At 42.3% G+C, this 23591-nt stretch overlaps 1 protein-coding gene across 1 annotated transcript in view; it reads left to right on the top strand.

The window, feature by feature from the left end:
• The window catches only part of Mdy (diacylglycerol O-acyltransferase), a 194816-nt gene that overhangs the window by 131706 nt on the left and 39519 nt on the right, over positions 1-23591 (top strand). Inside the window, exons 7-8 of the mRNA XM_078197577.1 lie at positions 8409-8589; positions 12801-12909. Of these exons, the coding sequence (XP_078053703.1) occupies positions 8409-8589; positions 12801-12909 (290 nt within the window). The remainder of the gene's footprint in view (positions 1-8408; positions 8590-12800; positions 12910-23591) is intronic.

Below are 23591 nucleotides of genomic sequence, written 5' to 3'. Positions count from 1 at the left end.
AAACGGATGTCTTTTTCGAAAAATCGCCCAATAATCGGCGAGAGCACTCTGTGAAATTTGTTCCAGGACGTTGCCGACGCGACACGCTCGGCTCGTCCGTCTCGCCGCTTCGCTGACGTTTCTCAAAATCCCCATCATTTACGGTTTCAAATATTAGTACGATGTTAAACGCGGTGTCATATATCATGGCCGCGGGAGGAGAGAGAGAGAGAGAGAGCAAGATAGAGAGCGGGCGGGTAGAGAGTCTAATGCCACTGTCGGACGAATTTCCCTCTAATTTATTACTCCGTTGACGTCCAACCTTTCATACTCCAAGTTCGCGGAAGCACCTACGCGTCGGAAATCTTCTTACGTGCCGGTATCACGAGCTCCGCAGCCTCGGCAAAGACCGGGAACCCGACAAGTTCGCACCCCACCACGAGGGAAGCGCCGAGATGGATGCGACCGGGATCAAGAGGGTAGGCTGTCTCTCTCGCCGCACCTGCAATTTCTATTTTTTCATCTGACAGATCTCGGATATATTCCTCCGCGTTAGGCTTCGTTCTTATTTATCCGAAAGGCGATGCTCGCGATTTATATTATTCACGAAGGTGGCGACTTTATTTTATAAATTATTTAGGAGACGTACGCTGGATTTTTCAAATGAAATAGGAACTACTTGTTTGGTCATTTATGTTAATTTTGGCACTTTAAAAATTAAATCCATTCGAGATCTATTGTTCAGTCTTCGAAATATTTTTTAAATGCTGAAGAATTTTCTTTAATTCTTTAATCGACTTAAAATGTATTTGGAGGGGTAATTTGAGATTACGAAATAAGAAAATGTCATATTTGGAAAATAGAATAAATTATTGAGGAGGTTAATTGAGTTTTTGTTTGAAAATTCTGCTATCAATATCAACGAGTGCGATGGAACATTATTATAGTGCCTAATTCAAGAATTTAGTATTCCTTATATTATATGTTTTATCTTTTCTATTGATATTAACATTTACTATATAAAAGTCCCATAGAACAATCAAAGTGTTTGGTACACCCCAACAACTCGAAACATCTGTCAAGTCTAAACTATTTATAACTTTTTGTCCCAAAAATTACTAAATATTCTTCAGACATCAAAAATAAGGCCGACCATCATTTTCCTTAAAATTCTAACTTTCACCTATTAAACGAACTTCGTCAAACTATCACACATCCCAAGGGTACCATAAAAATATTAACATTCCTTTTCGTATCGTCAGATTCTTATTTTCGCACGCGGTTAATCCTCGACAAATTGTATGGAATATTCAGTGGACGTATTTCCGCGAGCTAATCTCTGTTCTTGTTTATTTATGAGTTTCTTTGCACCTGTCCGCTCTTGAAATGGATTAAACCCCCTCGCGCCATACTTTCCAGCTTGTAACGCATATTCGCAGGTTTATTCGTGATATAAACCATGCACATACGACAGATTCCCGAAAAGGCGAGCGAAAAAAAAACGAGTAGCACGAGAGAGCGAGCTCGAAAGACAAAGCGAGCTCGAAAGACAAAGCGAGCGCTAATTGATAGATAAAGGACGGGCTGCGGAGAGACGCATTTGCCGGAGGGAGCCGAACGAGGTCGATGGGAACAGGGAGCTGGAGAGAGATCTAATTCCGGGGGTGGCTGGGATGAGCGTCGAGTAAGAAAGGCGTTTCCAATCAACACTGGTTTCAATAATTGTTTAAATCAATTGATAGGAGGATCGCGTACGCGGGCTCGGACAGAAAGTGTTCTGCAAACGACGCGACCAGGATTGGAAACGTCCTGTACCCCGACAGCCGGTGCGTCGGCTAATGAATCACGGTCGTTTCGTGGATCCCGATGAAAACACCTTCAGTTTATCGGGCAAATAAATTGCTAGAATTAGATCTCCATGTCGTCGGGAAATTGTGGCCGACTGGTATCGAGACAGTTCGGGTCTGTTAGGCTCGGCTCCGCCACTGTTCCAGGAAATTTACGAGTCCGCCGGATTGCCTTGTCGAAGATTGCAGCCAATCCTATCGCCCTGCAAAGCTTCGTCTCTTGTACAGCTCAAGCTTAATTTGTGAGATTTCTCGTTCGGCTAGCGCGCGATCCCTCCCTCCTTCTCGCCTTTGCCCTCTATTCTTCGACGAACCACCCCGGTTTGAACCAGCCGCCTCCGCCCTCCGGCCCCCCTTCCTCCTCCTCCCTCCCCCGGCACGCCCGTCCACGCGCCGTTTCACCTCGTATCGTCTTTTCTCCCGGTGCCGGGGACTCGTTACAATATATATGAACCCTCCGCGTGCCACCACTGGCCCCTGGCACAAAGGCGAAATTACGTCGATCCCCCAGACACCCCGGGCGAAGATTGAAAAAAATAGAAATTACTTGCTCCGTGAGCGGAACACCCGCCCAGCCACCCTCTCCGTCCGTCCCTTCGCCTCACCTTCGCCGCCCAGGCTCGGCCGCATCCATCTCGAAACTACCCTCCGACACGGGTGCCAACTTCTCTGGAATCCGCCCTTTGACGGCGCCGCTTATCCTTTCTTTATGCCCATCGCTTTTCAAAGGTTTGACTTACGCCTCCACCTCCGCGCCGCTTTTTTCTTCGTTTTTTATTAATAGCTGCCTGGGTCTCGTAATGGCGATACTAGTAATTTTATCGGCGAGTTACAGTCTGTTTATTGCGTTTTTTTAGGTTATATGTCTTAGCCGATGAGTAGTCGTAAATTCTCGACTGAAAGTTACTTTTACGTCCTGTGGGATGTAAGCTTAACAAAATACTGTATTTATATATTTCTGTATATTTTAAATAAGAGAAAATAGAAATATTTGATATTAGATTTACGGAATCCGTCAAAATTGTTAATGTACTATTATTCAGATTTTAAAGATACATTTATGGCTTACTTATTTAATATATATGTTACTTCTATTATATATTAGAATAACGCTCGTTTGAAATTAAAAAAAATTATTACTTTCATAAACTAATATAAAACGGCTGCTTTTAGTACTCTGTCAATCTAGTATAAATATGATATTTTGTTAAATTTCTGTTTATATAACAGTGACAATGTGAAAGTTATTTTTAAGTCTATAATTATCCACGACCCTGCATTTATGAAAGGAATAAAAATATTATTATATTAAAAAATAGACAGAATGAAGAAATATAAAAAATATTTTATTCAAATTAAGTAAAATGGGTGATTAATAAGATATATACATTGTCGAACTTCGAACTGTTTACTACGATTTAACATGATTTTGTGAACCCACTGTATATTCGAGAAAGAGTTTATATAAAACGTACCATAGAGAATCGAGCGTTTTGAAAACGAAATAAATCTTCCCGAGACTCCACTATTTGCGATGTCATCAATTCTTTAAAAATATCTTGCTGCAAAAATACTTCATATACTCGCGATTCATCCACCTGTTCCTGTATAATCCACAGCTGCCAATTAACTTCACCGACGAATATCAGCGTTTCAATTAGACCCTTCCCGACTACTGAAGACGTAGAACGTTTTAAAATAAAGCCGAGCACTCTGAGATTTATAATAAATTGTTGACATTGGTAGCGCGGTATACTCTCGCATGAAAACGTAGCGGTCGTCCAATTAGCAAGCTTCTGTCGCCGTAGAAAAATGTAAATGGGCGATCGAACCGAGCGACGAAATTCATTTCACCTCTTCCCTCAACCAATCTATACGTCTTTGTTTTCGTCAAAGAATTACGATTTCATTACCATATTTTCGCGCGGCTCGACTCTGCTGTCAGCGTCGCCTGCGACTCCATTCTTACGTCACCGGGGCGAAGGTAAAATTGCAAACAGAGCAAAGCAATAGCAGCTGCGGATTGAAACTTCGCAAAACTCCGTCTCTCGCTGTTAACGGTTCACCGTTGTCGACTAATTTTCCTACGGGCGACGCGTCGCGCTGTATTGTAAGAACGAACTCACTTTCAACTAATTATTCGAACGATAATTACATTCGGCGACGAACAACTTCTCGATACGGCGCGCGTCGATGCGTCCCCCACCGAGCGAATTATTTAATTGCTCGGGATTACTATTAATTCGTGGATTTTCCGGGATCTATTAGCACGGCGAATAACTCGGCGAAACAATTCCGTTAATACAGGGCGCACGCATCGCAACTATTCACTTGTCTGCTTACGCCGCGGAGTTCGGAAACCGAAAGATAGTTCGGCAAACCGCACTCGCGATGGACTGACGATACTTCTCGACGCACGGACAGAGGCGGGATCAAACATTTTTGTTAGATAAAAATCGCATGTTATTGTCGAACATTTTAGCTTTTTTGTTAGTAATACAGAATAAATATTAAAATTCAGTTTTTAAAACGTTTATGTATAAAAATTTAATTTTCGGATAGAATTGATGGGCACAGATGTTTGAATATTAATTTAATAATTTGTAATTAAGTTATAAGTAATTATAACCCACTTGTGGGTCACGCGTTTTCAGAGAATTAGTCGTTAAAAAAATAAGTTGATTTTATTTTTTCTCAACGTTACATATAAAAATTGAGTATTATAAACATTAACATTCAATATTTTAAATTAATAACAATTATTTATTTATATCTATGATAAGGTAGATAATTTTACTTACCTTTACACTTGATGCAAGAAATATGCGCTCAAAAAAACACTATGTCAAAACTGTTCCAATTTCGCATGTAGCGCGTTAGAAGCCTCGAATTGTTATGATTTCGCAATAAGCGTGTTCAAACTGGCAACGATATTGCCCCGCCCCACGACGCGCAACGCGATAAGACAGTCCCGCCTCACGCGGAGAAACGTAGATTTTCGTCCCGGCGTGAACGCGTTAAGATAAATTTAATAATAATTTAAGTATGTGCCCACTATACTTATTCCAATAAGCAATGATTTAAACTGAGAAAACAATAGCACTGTGTGATAATAGTTTTACAGTTCAGTCTTTTTGAAGACTTCAAAACTTTTTGAAGTTTTTTTTTCTGTTATTAAATGGTTTGGTAACTACCATATTATTTCTACTTAAAGAAATGGATAAAATATAAGAGAGCACACTGCAGAATTTTTAATAAATGTTATTGAACAACGTCACAGCTATTGTGATAGTTGATGGAGAGTCGATTACGATACTCGATGCGTTAAAAATAATTAAAAAATGAAAAGAGATTATAAATTGCGAATCGAACATCCAATTGGTTCTCCGTATAGTTTCTTCTTCGTTTTGAGGGTATTTATGGAACGGGAGTTTTGACCGGGGTTGGTTATGGCGCGGCCGACGAAACGAGCATTCCGAAGGAAGTGCTCAGGATTTTAGCGATCGGCGCGGGCTCGCCGTCAGTTATTCGGTAGCGGGACCGATTCTCCCGGTCTATGCATCTAATCCGTCGCCCGTAGAGCGAGCAGGTAACTGATAGAATCCCCTCATTTATCCAAATCCGACGGATAATCCAATCTGGAATTCAAATAAGCTCCGCTGCGCCGGCTGTTACCGGAGCGACCCGGGGAAACAGAGGCCGATCCGTTCCCGAGTCATCGCGGAACGCTGAGAACCGGAGGTCCGCCGAAACAGTTTGCGACCGGCAGAAATCGACGTCTCGCGAGCACTCCGGAGGAGGGGGCGGGGGGCGGGCACCCGAGAGAGCCGGGAGAGTCGTCGAGACGACGGACGTTCGAACGACGCCTGGCGACGTTCCATGCCCCTCGTAATAAGCGCCGAAGAATTCGTTCAAATTAAATTCCTGCTTCCTCTTTTTCGTTTGTCAGCCGGCGCGTCCCTTCGACTCTCTTTCCGCCGTACCCTTTACCCCCCCTCCGACCTTTCGCCGATCTCCTCTTTCGAGCCTCGCCGCTTCATTTGTACAGGGTGTTCGATTACAAGTGCTGAATATTTCAAGGCTGGTTCTACAATGTAGATTCGGTTCACCGTTTTAGGATGGGGCGGGGTTTTGCCGGTGAATACGGGCCTTGAACTAGATCGCTGGAGGACAAATATATCCAAACTCTGGGGATCACGGCTTGAGATAGAATTGCAATGTGTGAAATGTTGTAAAGAGAATTGTATTTTTTAATTTCAGTAAAGTGATATTTCCATTTTTAAATGCCATGACTCTGATTCCTGAAGTTATTTTTGTGTGAGCAACATTAATCCAATTAACGACACGTGAACAACTAAAATTCGTATAATATGGGGTGAAAAATTGGCTATATTTGAGCTGCCGTAATTTTGTAAAAAAAAGTCGGACGACAATGTATCAAGGTCCATTTGAAAATGTGAAATCTCTATTTTTAACCCCATACCTCTGATTTTCAAAGATATTTTTGTGTTAACAAAATTAATCCAATTAATGACGCATGAACAAGTGAAATTCAAGGTTCGTATAATATAGGGTGAAAAATTGCCTATATTTGAGCTGCTGTAATTCTATAAAAAATAATCTGATAATATCGTACCTAGGCTCATTTGAAAGCACAATACTTAAACTTTAAAAAACTGTAACTATTTTCCTCTAAAGAATTTTCAAATCGCTAGAATTAATATAATTGATGAATCATTGGTTATACCACGATTATACCCTCAGAACCTTGTACAAAATATCCTCAAATTCCTCATAATTTAAAATATCCACAAATTTCTTAGTAACTCTGAAAAACCATTAAATTTTATCTCATCCTAAAGAGCGAATCCTTTACTACCCACACCACTATATCGATTCTCACCTCCCCCCGCTACAAACATTTTTCTGTATTTCTATTTTAATGAGGATTTGCATCCTATACAACGCGGAGCACTCTGTGTATGCATTATTGATAATTCCATCGCTCAGTCGTCTTTTTTCGTCGATACCCAATACCCGAGCACGGAATTTCTTGTACTCCCCTAGTTGCACTTTAGCCGGAAGATGACGAGGTGGCGCGAGAAACCGCGAGATCGCGAGGATTCCACGCGTTTCCGGTAATGGGACGCGGACGCGTCCAGGAATTTTTTAATATGCGGTATTTGATCGGGCCGCGTTCATTGGCACGCGAACTCTCGTCGAACCGGGTGTATTGAACTGACACGTCCAACAGGTGAAAAATAGATTGTTGTTCTTATTTTAGTCACGGCTCAGGGTGCGCGGGCAGTCTGGAATGGCCGTGAGCGAATTCATAAATCGCTTGAAAAACATTCGCTTCCAGGATCGAATTCAGCGAAGACGACTTCTGATAATCTCCGAAGAACATTAATCTACGAATTCCAATAGCCATTTACTTCGTGATTATTATCCATTTATTGAACATCCTAAAATGGATCTTTGTAAAGTAATAGCTTCCAAAGTGGAGCTTAAATTCAGTAAAATCAAATCTGTATCAATACTTCGCAAACGGAGGGTCCTTAATAGATAAAACATGATCGACAGCGAAAGTCTATTTACGAGCCACTCTCGCCCCCCTTTTGCACTATCCTTAACAAATTAAAATCGACAAGCACCCCGGCGATTTTGGTACGACGTTTATATTATAAATAAAACTATATCATAAGTGTGTAATATTAACCCCTTGCCGTACTATTTTGTTCATAGTTACAAAGATGAAAACTTTTTTTACATTAATAATTTCTTAGAAGGAACAAGAAAAATATTTATTACGTTTGTCTACATTTAATTAAATACCGATGATAAGAGGACAGAATTTTATTCCGGCTTAAAAGAACGGAATAACATTTATACTTAACAAGATATTAATAGAAATCGCTATGACGAGTCAGACTCGTCAAAATACGGCAATGGGTTATTTTCATGGTGTATCAACAATTTAGGAAATAGGACACACAATTCCAATATCCTCGAGCGAGTCAGCTGGTACGGGACACTCGAGCACAGCCCCTCCGTGTATTTATGGCGACCCCTAAACAGGGGTGCGCCGAACACGCAGGGCCAATACGAGTGGCTGCGGACGACGTTCGAAAGACGGCGCAGCTCCGGAAGCAATAATTTTTATCACCACAGAGCAATCTGAAGTTCTATCGCGCGAGGGATCGAACTTTAAATACTTGCCATCGTTTCCCTCCCCTCTGCAGCCTCTCCCCACCCCTCCCAACCCCCGGAAAGATGAAACTGTGTCGCTCCACGTCCCCGGAGACGTTAAGGAGCGACTCTCGAGCGAAGTAACTTCTCGGGTACCTTTTCATCAAACTCCGTCTCGGCTTTCGCTTTTTTGATTTTTGTTTCCTTTCTGCCGGCTCACCGCCGGCCTCACTCCCCTCCCCCGACCTCCCCCACGGGCGAGACGATCGAGAGGGTGCTCGGGGGGCGGCAACATTTTCTTGACATTCCTGTTGCATGCCAGTCGCGTGTGATTCATCGGTGTAATTTGCTTTTTCCTTGGCTCTAATGCGGATACGATTCCTCTCGTTGCAGCATCCACCATGAAACAAAACGGCACCGAGGTCGATGACTCCAAGCACGACGTCGACGGTGTTACCACCGCCCTGGTGCAATATCCGGACAACTTGAATCTCCGCGATCTTTACTACTACATTCTGGCGCCCACCTTGTGCTACGAGCTGAACTTTCCGAGGACGCAACGGATTCGGAAAAGGTAACGTTCGGTGACACCATGGAAATACTGTTGTATGATTAGGTCAACGGTTTATCGATGGATTAGGTTAACATGTTGAGCGTCGCGTTACTGAAATATGGATGACACTAATTTCTGAACAATCTTGAACATTTTTATTGCAGTATAATATATTATATTATATTATTTATAATAATATAATTTGTGATATATTAAGTTATTTGAAATATATTTGAACAAATTGAATTTGGCAAGAATGTTTTAGAAACGAAAGAGTTCTAATGGCATGACCGTATGGTAAATATGAACTTTCTAGTTTCGCTATAATTAATTAAATTGCTTAATAATTACAGCCGTCTATAATAACCAATATAGTTAATACGACGCTGAACCTTTAAGTAAGAAAGTAAATTATTTGAAACAAGTATGACTGATCGATAAAGTGTTAATAAAGAATTAATTATATAATTCTACGCGAGCCTGTAATAATTGTTAATTAAGCAAAAGAAATAATATACAATTGCAGGATAAAATAGTTTAAAATGGAAGACAAAAGTAGACTGCATTTTATAATAAAAAGTAACTGCATCAGTTGCACTATGCAGCGGCCAAATATAACTATGTTTGTTCTTCTGAAGTGGTTAGACGAAAATAATACACTGTTGTTTATAAATCGAGCTGGTATTGTTTTTAGGTAAAACATAAGAGACTAATTAAAACTTCGTGCTATGTCTGACGAATTCTGTTTCGTTCTACTAACGAGAGAAATAATAGAGATCGAGGGAAACTTTGTAACATTTCTGACCAATATTGTTTTATTCCACCAACGAGGTATAATAATAGGTCTTGGAGGAGACTTTATATTATGTCTGACCAATGAAGTTATATACTACTGGGTAGGTAAAATAACACGGTTCGATACAGACTTCATAGCGTTTTTAGACAATGTTAGCATATTTAACTAGCTAAGTAAAATTGTACAGTGATTAATTAAGACTTCATAGTGTGCCTGATCTATGTTAGTTAATTCTAATTATTATTACGTATTCTTAGCGGAAGAAAAAGTATAGTGCTACTTTATAAACATTTATTCCACTGTACACTTTATAAAATCAGTATCTCTTTTTACATACATTAATAAGTTATACTTTGCCGTTTTCAAACAGTTGCAATTTTGTTAAAAGCTATTATAAAATTACGAATTTTTCCCTAATTAAAGCTTGAAATCTCTACTTTGCAATGGCATATTCCAATTTTTAATACCATACATCCCCATGACGAAATTATACATTACATAACCATATCCGAAATCTGAGAGTACATTCGTAACACCGAAAAATCACAACTTTTCAATTCCACTATGGACTCGCACAAATTTTTCTCCAACATGCCGTTCAGAACATCGTAAAACTCGGACCTTCCCCTTTAATTCGAGGGCCGAATTAAGTCGCTACGATTTTTTCTCGCTAACTCGCAGCACTTTAAATGATAAATGTACCATCGCATTAAAGCCGCCCAAGGTACACCGCGAGGAGGTTGCTTGGTCAGACGTGTGGCTCTTGTGATGCATGATATTAAAAATTAAAATATGGTATCGCGAAGCAGATTTTTTTAAGCCGTTTAAAGCTCGACGATCTTTCGGCCGAAAATTAGCGATGCTTTAAAGCTTGCTGTCGATGCTATAAAGCTTACCGGTAGATTTTAGTGCACGGTAAAAATCTCCAATTATTCGATGAAATTAAGAAAAGAGATAAGTACAATAGAAAATAGAAATTTGCTTTACATAGACGTGATAAAAATGTATTTTACAGTTCAGTGTATAGAACGTAGTCGTTCGAGCGGACGATTTCTGCGTGCACGTACGTATCGAAGCACTTCGGCGAAGATCTTTTCTTTTTCGCTCGGTTTTCGGTCGCACGCAGCTCGGTTCGAAGGAAAACGGGGGAAGTATGGGAAAGTTGGCGAGCCGGAGTGTTCGCGAAATTAGATTTAAGTGGGCTATTGTTGGGAAAATAGAGGAGGGTACGTTTGGACGGACTCCGCCGGCGAACGGGTCGCGGCGCGGAGGGCACACGTTGATGTATTCCTTTTCGTGCTTCCGGCTGGTACTTCCGATTGTATCCGGAATACCAGAGATTTTCATGGAACACTTTCCTCCGTCTACGCGGACGTAGTTTCGCGATGCACGGCACCGTCCCGGGTTTGTCGGAAAGTGCATCGTGTCTGTCTCTGGCCGACGTACCTTGCCACCGGCAGTTGTTCGCTTCGAAAATCCCCGGGAACAAATTGCGCTGGAAAGGAAAACGTCATATCCCGGCTCTCCATCCCCACCTAGCTACGTGTTTACGGATTTCTCGTCGCGACGAAGCTTTTCCGAAAAATAATCGCGCGGCCGCGATTTTTCAGCCGGCCGCATTAACGGTGATGCATCGGTGTCTCCATTCCCTGGAATTACAGGACGAAGAATTCCCTTTTTTTGATTTATGCCCGCGCGTCGCGAACTTCGGTATTGCTTCTTTATTATCGCGGCAACAATGCGCGCGGCGAGTTGATTTTCTGCGACGCAGTTTCGTGAAATATGACTTCGGAGTTTCGAGGTCTACTTTGACCCGCGCGCCGCCCATTTTTCTTCGCGGCGTTTTATTAAATGCGGCCTAGCATGTTTTTCGCGGTACGCGGAAATAATTTGACGAAGAACGGTCGCTTTTCGAGTTACGATGTCCAACGAGAGAAAAAGAGAAAGAGAGAGAAAGAGAGAGAAAGAGAGAGAGAGAGAGAGAGAGAGTTCATATCAACTTTCCGCGACATGCTTCGCTTTGTTTCCCTCCGCGGGCAATGGGAGCTTGTTCGAGGCCATTAGCATTTTTAATGTAAGAGCCCGAACTCCGTGGAAGTGGCTTGATGCTAGCGATGGAAAAGAGTAGTCTTTGCGAGAGGCATTTAATTAGGTCCAATTAAGGAGATTAGACTCTGTTTGTTTTCATTTACCTCCATCAACTTTCGACGAACTTCATCGCCGGTACAGGTGGGAGGGGGGCGGGTTTCGAAACCGGTCGAGCCCGCGCCTTTAATTTAGTATGCAACTGCAGACTTCGGGGGTCGTGAATTCTCGTCCGCGGCCGCATAGCCGAACACGTGGATTTTCCAAGTAGATTTTATATGCAGCATTTTTTAAATGGAACGGCCTGGTTCAATTCGCTTCGAAGTACGCACGCTGCGCCGGCAAAATTTTATTAACAGAATGTAATATGTCGGAGAGTGTGCTCTGCACTCGGCGAACCTACGCGCGGCGACCCCGACGTGATACACAATTTTGCATCTAGATATATTAGTCCGCGAATTGCAATTCGTGCGCGACGCGCTGCGTTACAAAGATGAAAATAATTAATCTGAGAAAATCGGTAAGTCGCGAAAATTCGAACGAAAGACGGTCATGCTTTGGTATTGTTGAACACGAAGCGTTGCGTGTAAATGTTGCTCACTCCTGGCGTCGAGTATCAAATAAACACCGATTATCATTGTTATCAATACCGCAGGTGTGTAATATCATCATCAATTCGGATTTACGCATCTAAATCTCCCGATAGCTGTTACAACAATGGTTTCATCGCGTAGTTATTGTTTTCTAAATTCGCGTAATTTGACATCGATCGGTTGTACGAACAATTCTGTGCATGCGCCGAATTGTTAATTTTGATGAATACGTTGCAAAATGTCTCTTAGCAATTTTGTTTAAAGTGCAGGAATTATTTCCTAAGGAGATTTCTGCGGTTTTATAATTAGACTAAAATTGTTTCGTTTAATTCTAGCTATTATTAAACATTACTGTTAATCCATTGTTCGATAATATTGTGTCAGGCCTGTTATGATGATTTGAAGCACGGTCTATTAAATATGAACAACTAAATGTGACTAAATCCATTAAATATGAATTTGCTTTATCTGAATCAAAATAAAATACCACGCTTCTATAATTAATGTGTATACATATATTTAGGTTATCCCAAAATAAATATAAAATTTATTGTTTGCATTGTGCTCGAAAAAAATATATAATTTATTCGAAATCTAGACACTGTAAAATGAAAGGAAAATACGTTTCACCTCGGCACTAATTGAATTAAGAAAATAAATTTAAAAGAGACGCGATTTAAAAATTTAAGAAGAACCGCGTTCACCGGCGTCTTAATAACAGCGCCAGACTGACAGCAATTTTTGTTACCTTTCCGCAGATTCTTGATTAAACGCATCCTGGAGGTGGTGGTCGGCTGCCAAGTGGTCCTGTCGTTGTTCCAGCAGTGGATGGTGCCGTCCGTGAAGAACTCCCTGGTCCCGTTCAGCGTAAGTGTTTCATTTACCCGTGCACCACGAGCACACCGTATGAAATCCCGCCACGGAAATTTCATTACGCCTCATGAACCGACCGCCTCCGTACATCATCGAAAACAATTTTCCACTTTCCTATACGGGGAGGCCGGGCGAGAGCCACGGCATCGTGGCCGGCGCTCGTGCATCATCCGTTTATCCCTTTCACTCGAGCCGGTGGGGAAATAAATAATAACCGATCGGAGGCCCGGGTCGATATATCGATAGATCGCGCGGACGTTATTAAAGGCGGCTAATTATTTATGGTGTTGCTCGTAAATAAGTCGGAGCCTGGCGAACGAAAATGGCTTCTAAGATAGAGAGAGAGAGAGAGAGAGAGAGAGAGAGAGAGAGAGAAGCAGAGAGAGAGAGAGCGAGAGCTCGGCGTACAGAAGTGTAATTTGGTTTCGGCAAATAGGTACGATCAATCTTTCTCCTAATTCCCCGACTCGGGGCCACGATACGCAGGAATATATGGCCGGGCAGGGGCCACCCTGTCTCGGACAGGATCTCCACCCCCGTTCGACTCCGGCGCCCTCTTCCCGCCGCAACACCCACCACCATCTAATGATGTGTGGCCACGCACGACACACAATAATAGCCCTGACGAGCCATTACTTTTTATCTCGCAACCTGTTAAGCGACCCATCCACCACCCTCGCCTCTTCCTCCGCCGCCCCCCCCCCTCTTTTTCTGACGGGCCCCCGATCATTTGTTAGAGACCGTGGCGCAGCGGAAGGTGTTCGCTTCTGTGTCGCGCCGTATCGTGGACGCCGCGCGGTATAATCAGCGGCGGACAGTAAATATTCGGGATAAGCCGGGACAATTTGGACGGGACGCAACTTCCGAGAACGCCGCCGAGGTGATCGCATCTGTTGCTGGCCGGGGCCGCGGCTCTGAATAACGCTGCTCGAGCGTGAACGATAAAAATGAATGTCCAATGGAGGGTGACAGACGAATATGTGGGAAACGAGGGACGGGGAGATACTCGCGGAATCCACGAACGTATGACTACGGGTACGGAGTTATCTGGGAACCGGGCTGACTCTCTGGAAGAACGCTGCCACGGACTCGTGATTTTTAGGCGACTTTGTTCCTTTATTTGTATCTTTTGCTAGGGTTTGTTGTAATTGGGTTAGATCATTTTGCATCTTTGTATTAGGTTATAGATGATGATAGATGCTTTTGTTCTTGTTTAGTAGGTGAGTTAGTTGTAGTCATTTTTATAGATGCTTTCGTGGCGTTTGTAACATGTGTCGGCAACCCTCATTCTTGCCTATCCCTTTATCGTATCATTTTCTTTATAGTATTTTCTCATAGTTATAATGATTAGTAGTTTTTGGGTCGTAATAATTTTTCAAAAGAAGAGAGGCAATCTATATTTATTGTCTGCCTTGGTTTAATGAGAAACGTCTTGGTTTAATGAGATGAATTTGAACAATATGAAATAAATAGAAATAGAAATTATTATCAAACCAATCTAAAATCCAACTTTAATCCCATAAACCAGCTTTATTAAGTCATTCAAACAGCAAACATTGAATTTCGAACAAGACTGCCGCGTTTTGATAACGACGATTGTATCGAGTATCCGCGAGAAGCGCCACGAAGTATATTTTCGCGCGCGGATTGTCGTCGCGTAGACAACGGGGCTCGAGATCGCGGGGGCTCGCAATTAAGCTCGTTTATCCGCGTCGATGGAGCGATCTACTTGTTGCCGAGTTATCCCGACGTCGGATCGAAACGTCGAATTACTTCCAGCGAGCGAGTCGTATGGAAGCGGCGGCCGGGGGGTTTTCGCGAAGTTCGGCTGTCCTTCCACGGACCGCACTAATTTAGACGAGGTTCTAATGTCGCGAAATTGTTTTCCATCAGCGACGGAGCACGAAAGGGCGAGAGAGCATCGCGATAAAGACAACGGTGATCCCGTGCACGTAATGAGTCGACGGCAATTCCGTGTGCACGCAGCAGAAATTGCCGTTGCGCGACCGGCAATTGCGGTCGAAGACAACACGAACCGCCCCGAGAAACGAACCTGCTGACGTTTCTGTTGCTCCCTCCGTCTTTTATTTCGTCTTTTACCCTTCCTCTATTATTTTCTCTCTAATTCGCCCTCTCTATCTCTCCCTCTCTCTCTATCTCTTTCTTTTTCCTTTCCTCTTTCCGTCGTATTTCCTCTCTTTTTTCTAGGCAGCCAGTTTTCGTTTCAATCCGTTCCCATCGCGAAGCGGAAATTTTTTCGATACGGATCACGTTGCCCCGGCGATGATCCAACGTTTACTCGCTTTAATCCGGCGATACTAATTGAAAAAATTCCAGCGTGGCTTTAGGTTGTCCATTAACGAGCGGAACAGTTCCGCCGTCGACCAGCAGCACCGCTGGCAGAAATTTCCCGGCCGTGTTCGCTCCGTAGATTTAAATGGATCCTTTTACGCGGACAGTTTTAACCACGGTTGATCCGCGCCGGACGTCCGCGGTTTACCACCCATATCCATAGATCGTCCTGTAATGCAGTTCGGTATCCGTGTTCGGTCAGCGCGCGAACAGCTTCGGAATTTCGTGGGGGGGGGGGGGGGGGGGGGCGGCCGATTTTGAATCGGTGGTTTAACTCCCGGCCACTCTCGATTTCAGCCAAGAATAATCCATTACTTCGATTGTCTTGATCCGGCCGCAGAGGGGGAACGGGACGCGACTTTGGTCAGGCGATATCGAATTCTGCAAATTGCTCGTGGTGAACCGCATGGTCCACTTTCGAATTATTTTTGGAACACTAGGAGCTATTTCTTTCATTGTAGATAAATGTTTCAGTATTTTTTAGAAGGTCGAATTATTAGGTTATTTTCTTTTACTGTACACGAGCGAATGTTTTAATAACTATTAGTTATTAAATTAAATTGAAGTATTAAATTATTTTTGAAGACCTGTTTTGATGATTTTATTTCTGTGCTCGTAGAGAAAGCTTCTGACAATCTTTTTTGGAACATCAGAAGGAGTTTGACAATTCTCTTTTATTAGTATTTAATAAATATTTTAACTTTGTTATTCGAGACACTTCTAGCTATTTCATCATTTTCTTGGATTATTTATAAGCAAATTATTAAAATATTAATATCAATAGCGTATTTATTTTTATTAGATATGTCCAAACAATTGATACTAGAATTGTCAAGCTTTAAACGTGATTAATATATATTATTTCATTATAATATCAAGACTGAATTTCTTTAAACTTCATATAATTTACAGTATTAATTTTTACATTAAATATTACAGTATACAGTTCAATAAGGAAGTATAATTAAAATTGTCTTCTAGAAACATTTTTATAATATCAAAAACTGTGTGATCAAAAATCAGAAAACAGTCATTTCAACTAGTGTTAGAGACAATAATGCAGCGTACGTGTTCGAAAGCATCAGAAACACAATTCTTTCGGTAATCAGCAAAATTGCATTTGCTTCTCGTAACGAATAGTGGTCGCTATTTTACAACGAAAACGAAACGAACAAGCGAACCGAGCGAGCACCGTCAATGGGCAATTTGACGCAGTCAGACAAATCGCCGGACACATTAGCGCGAAAGGAATACGTTCGGGTGATAGATCGTTCCCTCTCGTTTCCCCATTCTCATATCAATATTTTCTCGGAGTCGGTTTCCGAGAATCGAGCGGAATCTCGAGCCGAACGATCCTACGGCGGCAATTTGTCCGCGGTTGAAAATCGTGAACGGTGGTGTCTGTCTTCGGGCGGCCGCGAAATCCCTTCCAGTCCCGTGAACCCCACCACTTACGTCGATCTCCCGTCGATTCGACGCTATGGAAACGCTTAATAATCGGCCCGACAAGCGACCTACCACACGGATGAGAGAGAGAGAGAGAGAGGGTAGCACAGGGATCGCTCGAACGCAGCGCGACGGAACAAGGAAATTTGATGGAGAAGGGTTGGCGCCGGGAGAAGGAACGAACTATCTAATCGGATGCGCAAGTTCTGTCTCCGGTGCGGGGTCGGGCTTGTTGTTACCAAGTTCCACGACCAAGTGTCCGGTTCGGAATGTTTAGGGTTACGCTTCCATTTAGGGCCCCGTGCACCGTGGGGAAGGGAAACATTACCAGGGACCGAAATCAAAGCCCATTCGGAGCGCTGCTGGAGCAGTTGTGGTTCGAACTCGTATTATCTCGAGACAATATTCCTGCTACGCTGACGGCGTTTCTGATGAAAATTGTTTTAAACTTCACTTTCTCGTTGGTAATTCATTCAGCAATTTATTACTTCATTCATACATTCAGTAATTTATTAATTCATTCAACCATTCATTCATTTATTGATTCATTCATTATTTCATTCATTAGTTAATTTATTGATTCATTCATTATTTAATTCATTAGTTCATTCATTAAATAATACATTAGATCATCCATTGGATCGTTCCTTATTTTATTAATTATTTTATTCACTAGTTTATTCAGTAAGTGATTCATTAGATCATTCATTATATTATTCATTAGCTTATTCATTAGTTCATTCATCAAGTCGAAAGTTTTATCACAGACGATAGAAAATATTTATAAAACGAACAGTTCTCATTTTATTCGTCTAGAAATATTGGCAGTATATTGTCTGATTATTTACGTCCTTTTTTACTTGGCGTTACAATACTTATTTCATCAGTATATCTTCTTTTACGGTAGACAGATAACATGTAATTACCGACCGATAATATATCAGGTTGAACTAACAGCCCCTCACGAAAAATAAATTCCATTAACCCATTAACGTATAATACAATATCAGTAACCCTTATCCTATTTCTTCCAACAGATAAAAGATACGTTCGTTTCCACTGAACATTAGTAAAACCCGTTCCCATTACAGCGGATGGAAAACACGCACGTATTAATTTAAACTGTCTGTCTTCCCCTGAAGAATTTATTTCTCCAGAAATGTACGAGCCACGTCTGACCAAACGGCGTCTGTGTCTACTTACGCCAAGCGAAACTTGTCCCATTTCTTTCCAACTAAAACATACATTGCGAACTCTGTACTGTACGATATTTTTCGACAAAATTACCGGACAATTTTTAGAAAGTAAAAAATAAATAAATGAACTAGAATAGAGCGCAATACCGGAAGCGCGCCGCTTTCACCGAAATAAAGTGGCAAAGGCTCGCGCGACCTCCACCGCACAGGATTACGGTCTTAATCCCGGCTCGCAGGTCTCTAAATCCCTCGATCGCGGTCCAAACAGTGAATCACTGGACCCAGCGGGTTGACGAGGCGTCGCCCGATGATTATTGTGCCCGTCGGTACTCGTTTCGTATCCGGCGAGCTCACCGAATCGGCGACATCGCTCGAACGTAAAGTAATTACCGTGCAAGGTGGCGCGCGGGAGTTAATTCCGGGGTGGCGGGCTCTTTCTCTATCCATTTCCACGTCGTCCGCCTCGTCATTTTCTCTATCTTCGATCGGCCGTTCTCGCTCCCCTTTTTTTTCACGTTTTCTCGCCGTGTGCAGTCCTCCGTCCCTCTCTCTCTCTCTCCCTCTCTCTCCTTCCCCACGCTCCCCGGGCCACGCCTTTCTGACGGACAAATTGGATTCGATAATTGCGAATCACGACGGGCGGAGGCGACAGTCACGTCGCCGATCGGCCTGCCGGCCAGCCGGGCTTGGCTGACTGCAGGTAAAATGTCTCCGTCTTTCGATCCAGTGCGCGATAGTCTATCACTGTCGCGAGAAGCCGAACGCGGGGCCGTCGACGGCCAAGAAATCGATTCCGAGGATATTGCTTTCATCCGCCGCGATTTCATCGCGCGGCTCCGCGGGAATTGATAACCGTGCCGCCGCGCCGTTCCGCTGCTTGTCGCATTCTAATTACATTGTTCCCTTCCCTCGGCGTCCGATCTCTCTCCCCCTCTCTCTTTTTCTCTCTCTCCCGCCCTCTATCTTTCTCCCTCGCTTTCTTTCTCACTCTCGTTCCCCCTTCTTACAATTAGTTTTATTCCGAGCCCTCTGTCGGACGGACACACCCCCTCGAGCGCTTTTGCATAAGCTAGCCACTCCGGTTACCCTTGGATAGTGTTTCTTCGTTAGAAGCGCCGCGACAGGAGCACAAAGAACACTCCGCGCGGCTCATCTCTTCTTCCTTTCTTTCTGCGTGAACAGTGTAATTTAAACAGTTTTTTACGTTTGAAGCCTGATAGCCGGCGACGACGCCTCCGGGCCCTTCTTCAGCTTTCCGAGGGTCACTTCGGCGAGGGATGTTTGTACCCGGAACTCGCCCTTATTCACTGATTTCGCCGGTTATGTCCTTTCCTGATTCCGCCTTCGTTAATTATTGTTTGAAGCATTCCTTTCAGAAGATTACAACCGTGCCGTCCCTGCTTACTGCCGTTTTAACTTCTTTGTCATTAACGAGTCTTTAGCTTAATGGTTGGATATACTTTAGGAAGTTCGGGTTGTTTTCCACTTTATTCTGTGACGTTGAACTCAATAAGGTGTTTGGATAGGTAATTAACCCCTTGCAATATGATTCCTTTCATCCTGTGTTAATCAGCATTTATTCATTTCGAATACTTTCTTTAATAGGACTAGACAATTCCTATTTCTTGTATTGTCTTTATTTACGTTCGTTTCTGTACTTTGGTAATAGAAGAATTATATTTGGTTTCGATTTGAAATAATTAGTAATATGCATGAAATCTTTATTACAAGTCTGACTCGTTATTATAGTGCAAGGGGTTAATAACCTTTGACGTTAGTGTCATATTTTCCAGCGTCTTGCTTTTATTTAATTTATTATTTTATTTTAATGTTACTCATTTCGAAATTTATAATCTGCCAAAAGTATACAGCAGTCGTTCATTTACTTATCCTATTTTTAATCAGTGCTAATAATCCGTTTATTAAAAACAATGATTTAACCATGTCAATTATTCTGAACTAATAAACTTCGGACTCGTCAGAATCTACTTACCGACCAATTAGGTGTCGAAAAATCCTGTCCTCAACAAACTTTCGGCACAACGAGAATATTTGCAGTGTCCTCACGCGTTTGCCGCTGCCCAACAAAAATTATGTTTGACCGACGGGTAAATATTAAGTGCACTTCAGTAATTAGCAAACTACTCAATGCAGTCCGGTAGCGTACACTGGGCGGATGGAGCTGTGTTCCCGTGTACCATCGACCGAAACTTTGGAATCAGTCTCCGCGAATGGAGACGTGCTAGTCAAGTCAACAAACTTGATCATGTTGCAATTTGGACGAGTCGCATGCGTGTCCTCCGACGCGTTAAAAAATTATTAAGAAAGCATGTTAAACATGGACTGTTGTTAACACTCTCGAGTTTGTTATATCTGTATGAGAATTTTAAATTTAATCAGCCGAGTAATCCGCCAGCGAATTAAAGCAAAGATTTCAAGACGGAAGGATTAAATTCTACAAATTGTTGCATTCATTTCCATAACGCAAGGGCTGAATATTTCAGTAATTTCGTAAGTTCTCTGTCCGATGCAATTTTCCTAAATACCGCGAACAAATTCGAAACTCGAAATTAGCTCATTCACGTGTATTACAGTGCGCGTTCTCAATGAACGTTGCAACGACACCGATTATAATTCGCACGTGTCGCGCGGGTAGGTGAAACGGTCGAAGACAAAATTAAAAATGCCTTTGCGTCAGTCGAGGAGCGAACTGAGACTCGTCACAAAGCGCCGCGTTTCATAATGCAAGCGGCAAACATTCGAACTGTCGCGCAACAGTGGAGATCGTAACGACAGTGTAAAAATTATGCCCGTCAACGTGGCAGGTTTTAATGAACGTCCCGCTGGAGCTTTCCATCTAATTGTACAAAGAAATCGTTCCCTTATTATCGAACTTCCGGCCGGCGTACATTTTTAATTTCCACGGGTCACCGCTTTCCAATTAACAATGCAAATTTGCCTCTCGGCTCCCATTGACGTCGGATCGAGATTACAAAACAGTATCGGGAACTAACTCGAACTTATGCCGTAGTACCGGTGGCATCGACGCCGACTCGTTATCATTAATTAACCAGGGAACAGACGGCCAACGTTTTTTTTTATTTAACAACGACGAGTGTCAACGACTCCCATTCTTTGATATTTTCTTTCATATTTTCTTCGATATTTTCTTCGATATTTTCTTCGACAATTTCTTCGACAATTTCTTCGGCATTTTCTTCGGCATTTTCTTCGACGATTTCTTGCCCCATTCATTATTCCCGATCAGCGCGACCATACGCGCGATAATGCGCCCGCTGCATCCATGATTCACCACTTAATCAGTCTTGATCGCTACTTTATTTCCCACGTGGCTCTTCTACGCTTCCGCTCTTACTTTGCCTCTCCGCGTCTCGCTTCCGCCGCGGAATTTTTTTCTCCCCGCGTCTTCGTCTCGCCACTTGTTTATTAATTAATTCTCCGCCGGCCGGGTGTTAACGAGGCCCCCCGACCCCCCGTCTTCGGGTTAGACGTCGTCACCGAGCCTCTGTCGCCGTGCAATCGACCGATCGAAAGGCGTCGACAGGTATCGCGCGTCGCCGTGTCGGCTTATCGATCCCCGGCGTCAACTTTTCAAAGGCTTTACGAGTACAGCGCGCCGCGCGTAAAATAGTCGGACGCTTTGCGCGCACGGTCCACGGTCAATCGAATATTGGATCGTCGCGAGGAGAATGCGCGACCTTTTTGTTTCACGCTGTTTGGACACCGCGGCTTAATCTGTTAATCACTTGCCACGAAAAAATATTTTCACCGCGGGGCGCTGACGTAAAGAGTTGACCGATCGATGTGAATTGAAAGTGGGATGATACACTGTGGATTCTTGGGCAAAGTAAAAATTTTGACGAAAGACAGGTAAATCTAAATATGTTTTATCTGTTAAGAAATTTAGTAAATTAAAAGTAACAATTAATTTATAATAATTAATAATAATAAAATGTTCCCGTTCTTTCATATTTACTCTATCTATTTTTTTCATAAACGTCGATCAATGACAAACACGGTTTTTCTTTACAATATAATTAACAATATCCACCATAATGGTATACTAAACGATAAACGAAATAATAACGAATATTGTAAAATAACAATAAACCAAACAAAAATAATTTTATCGAGGTTTTATTCATCGATATATGTCCGTAGACGATATTGTTAATGTAATATGAGAGCGCACAAAGATTCAGATAAACGACGCTAATTTCGAAGTGACAAGCTTAATTAACAGGACACTGTTTCCAAAAGTTTCATTAAAACAGTTCCGACGATAAGAGAATATGGAGCGTACGTAAAATAAATAAATATATTTTGTTCGTTCCATTGTTTTCACGTCTCGTTAGCTGCGGAAATGGAATTAATTATGTGGACTGAAAGTTTCGAATAAATTATGAAATATAATACCATTAGTCCCTCAGGGTGGTTTCGATTTGAGAAATGAAATAATCTGGCCGGGTGCGTAGTCACAATTCCGATCGGCGCATTGTAATTACCTCGCTACGTTTTTCAATCTTCGAATCATTTCAATCTTCGATACATTTACCATGACTGCGATACGAATTCGAATAATACAATACGTATGTTCCACAATATTTTTTCAAATTTTTGTAACGTTTTGCAGAACTGTGATTTTACTGGATTGTTTATATGAAGTATTAGATTATAAAATTATAATATAATTGATAAAAATTCTTTGGATCATAGAATTTAATATCGACTATTTAATTTACAGAATTTATTATCGACAACTCAATGTGTTCCAGTATTTCCAAAAATATTTTCACAAATTCTTAAAACGTTTTACAGAACTGTGGTTTTACTATAGATTGTTTATAGGAAGTATTAGATTAAAAGATTATAACATAATTGCCAAAAATTCTTTCGATCATAAAATTTAATATCTATAAGGATCCGATCTAATAATTATAATACGCCTTCTGTAAAAAAAGTTTTTAGTAACAACAAACATAATGCAGAATTTTAACTCGGCAGATTCTTCATTAAAAATTCTTTGCGAAAAATAGCGTAACATAAAGATGGTTCAGGTTAATAAATTACCTGATCCAAAAGGATTGAAATTTCTATAAAATTTCCTTTTTAAATCGGTATCTTGAATGAAAAGACCAGCGAAGACGAGCTAGGTGTATACAGTGAATGCACCCGAAGCGTTTTCAATTCCATCGCAGGGGATGGAGTCGGGGTCGTGGTGGCACCCGGTATGCAGGCCGACGCGGTAGCACGGTTAACCGAGTCGAGAGAACGGCGATACTAATTCAGATTATAGATCGTCGAAAATTTGCTCCCGCCGCCGGTGAAATGCAAATGGGCGGCGGCACGTTTCGCCTATCTTTCACGGCGTTCCAGCACACGGATGACTTCACACTGTAGGGCAATCGACCGATCGAAAGGTGACGCCGGGGGTTGCATCGAGCGTCGGGCTTATCGGCTCGACGACGTGCTACTCCTTAAAGGGATGAACGTTTAAAGGATTTTCAAGGGTGTTAAGGGGGGGAAGGGAGGGAGGGAGAGGTGGCGGAGGGCGGGGGGTTGGCAGAAGGCTGCGCGATGGGGAGGAGGGGGGAGAGGTGTGATCGAGTCTCTGCAACTTGGCTGCTCGCACCTTCGAGGCCGTTGACGGCGAAACGGATG

This window comes from Augochlora pura, chromosome 3, assembly GCF_028453695.1.
Source record: "Augochlora pura isolate Apur16 chromosome 3, APUR_v2.2.1, whole genome shotgun sequence".
Taxonomy (NCBI): Eukaryota; Metazoa; Arthropoda; class Insecta; order Hymenoptera; family Halictidae; genus Augochlora; species Augochlora pura.
The sequence above is the reverse complement of the archived record's forward strand: the minus strand, read 5'-3'. Positions and strand labels throughout refer to the sequence as shown.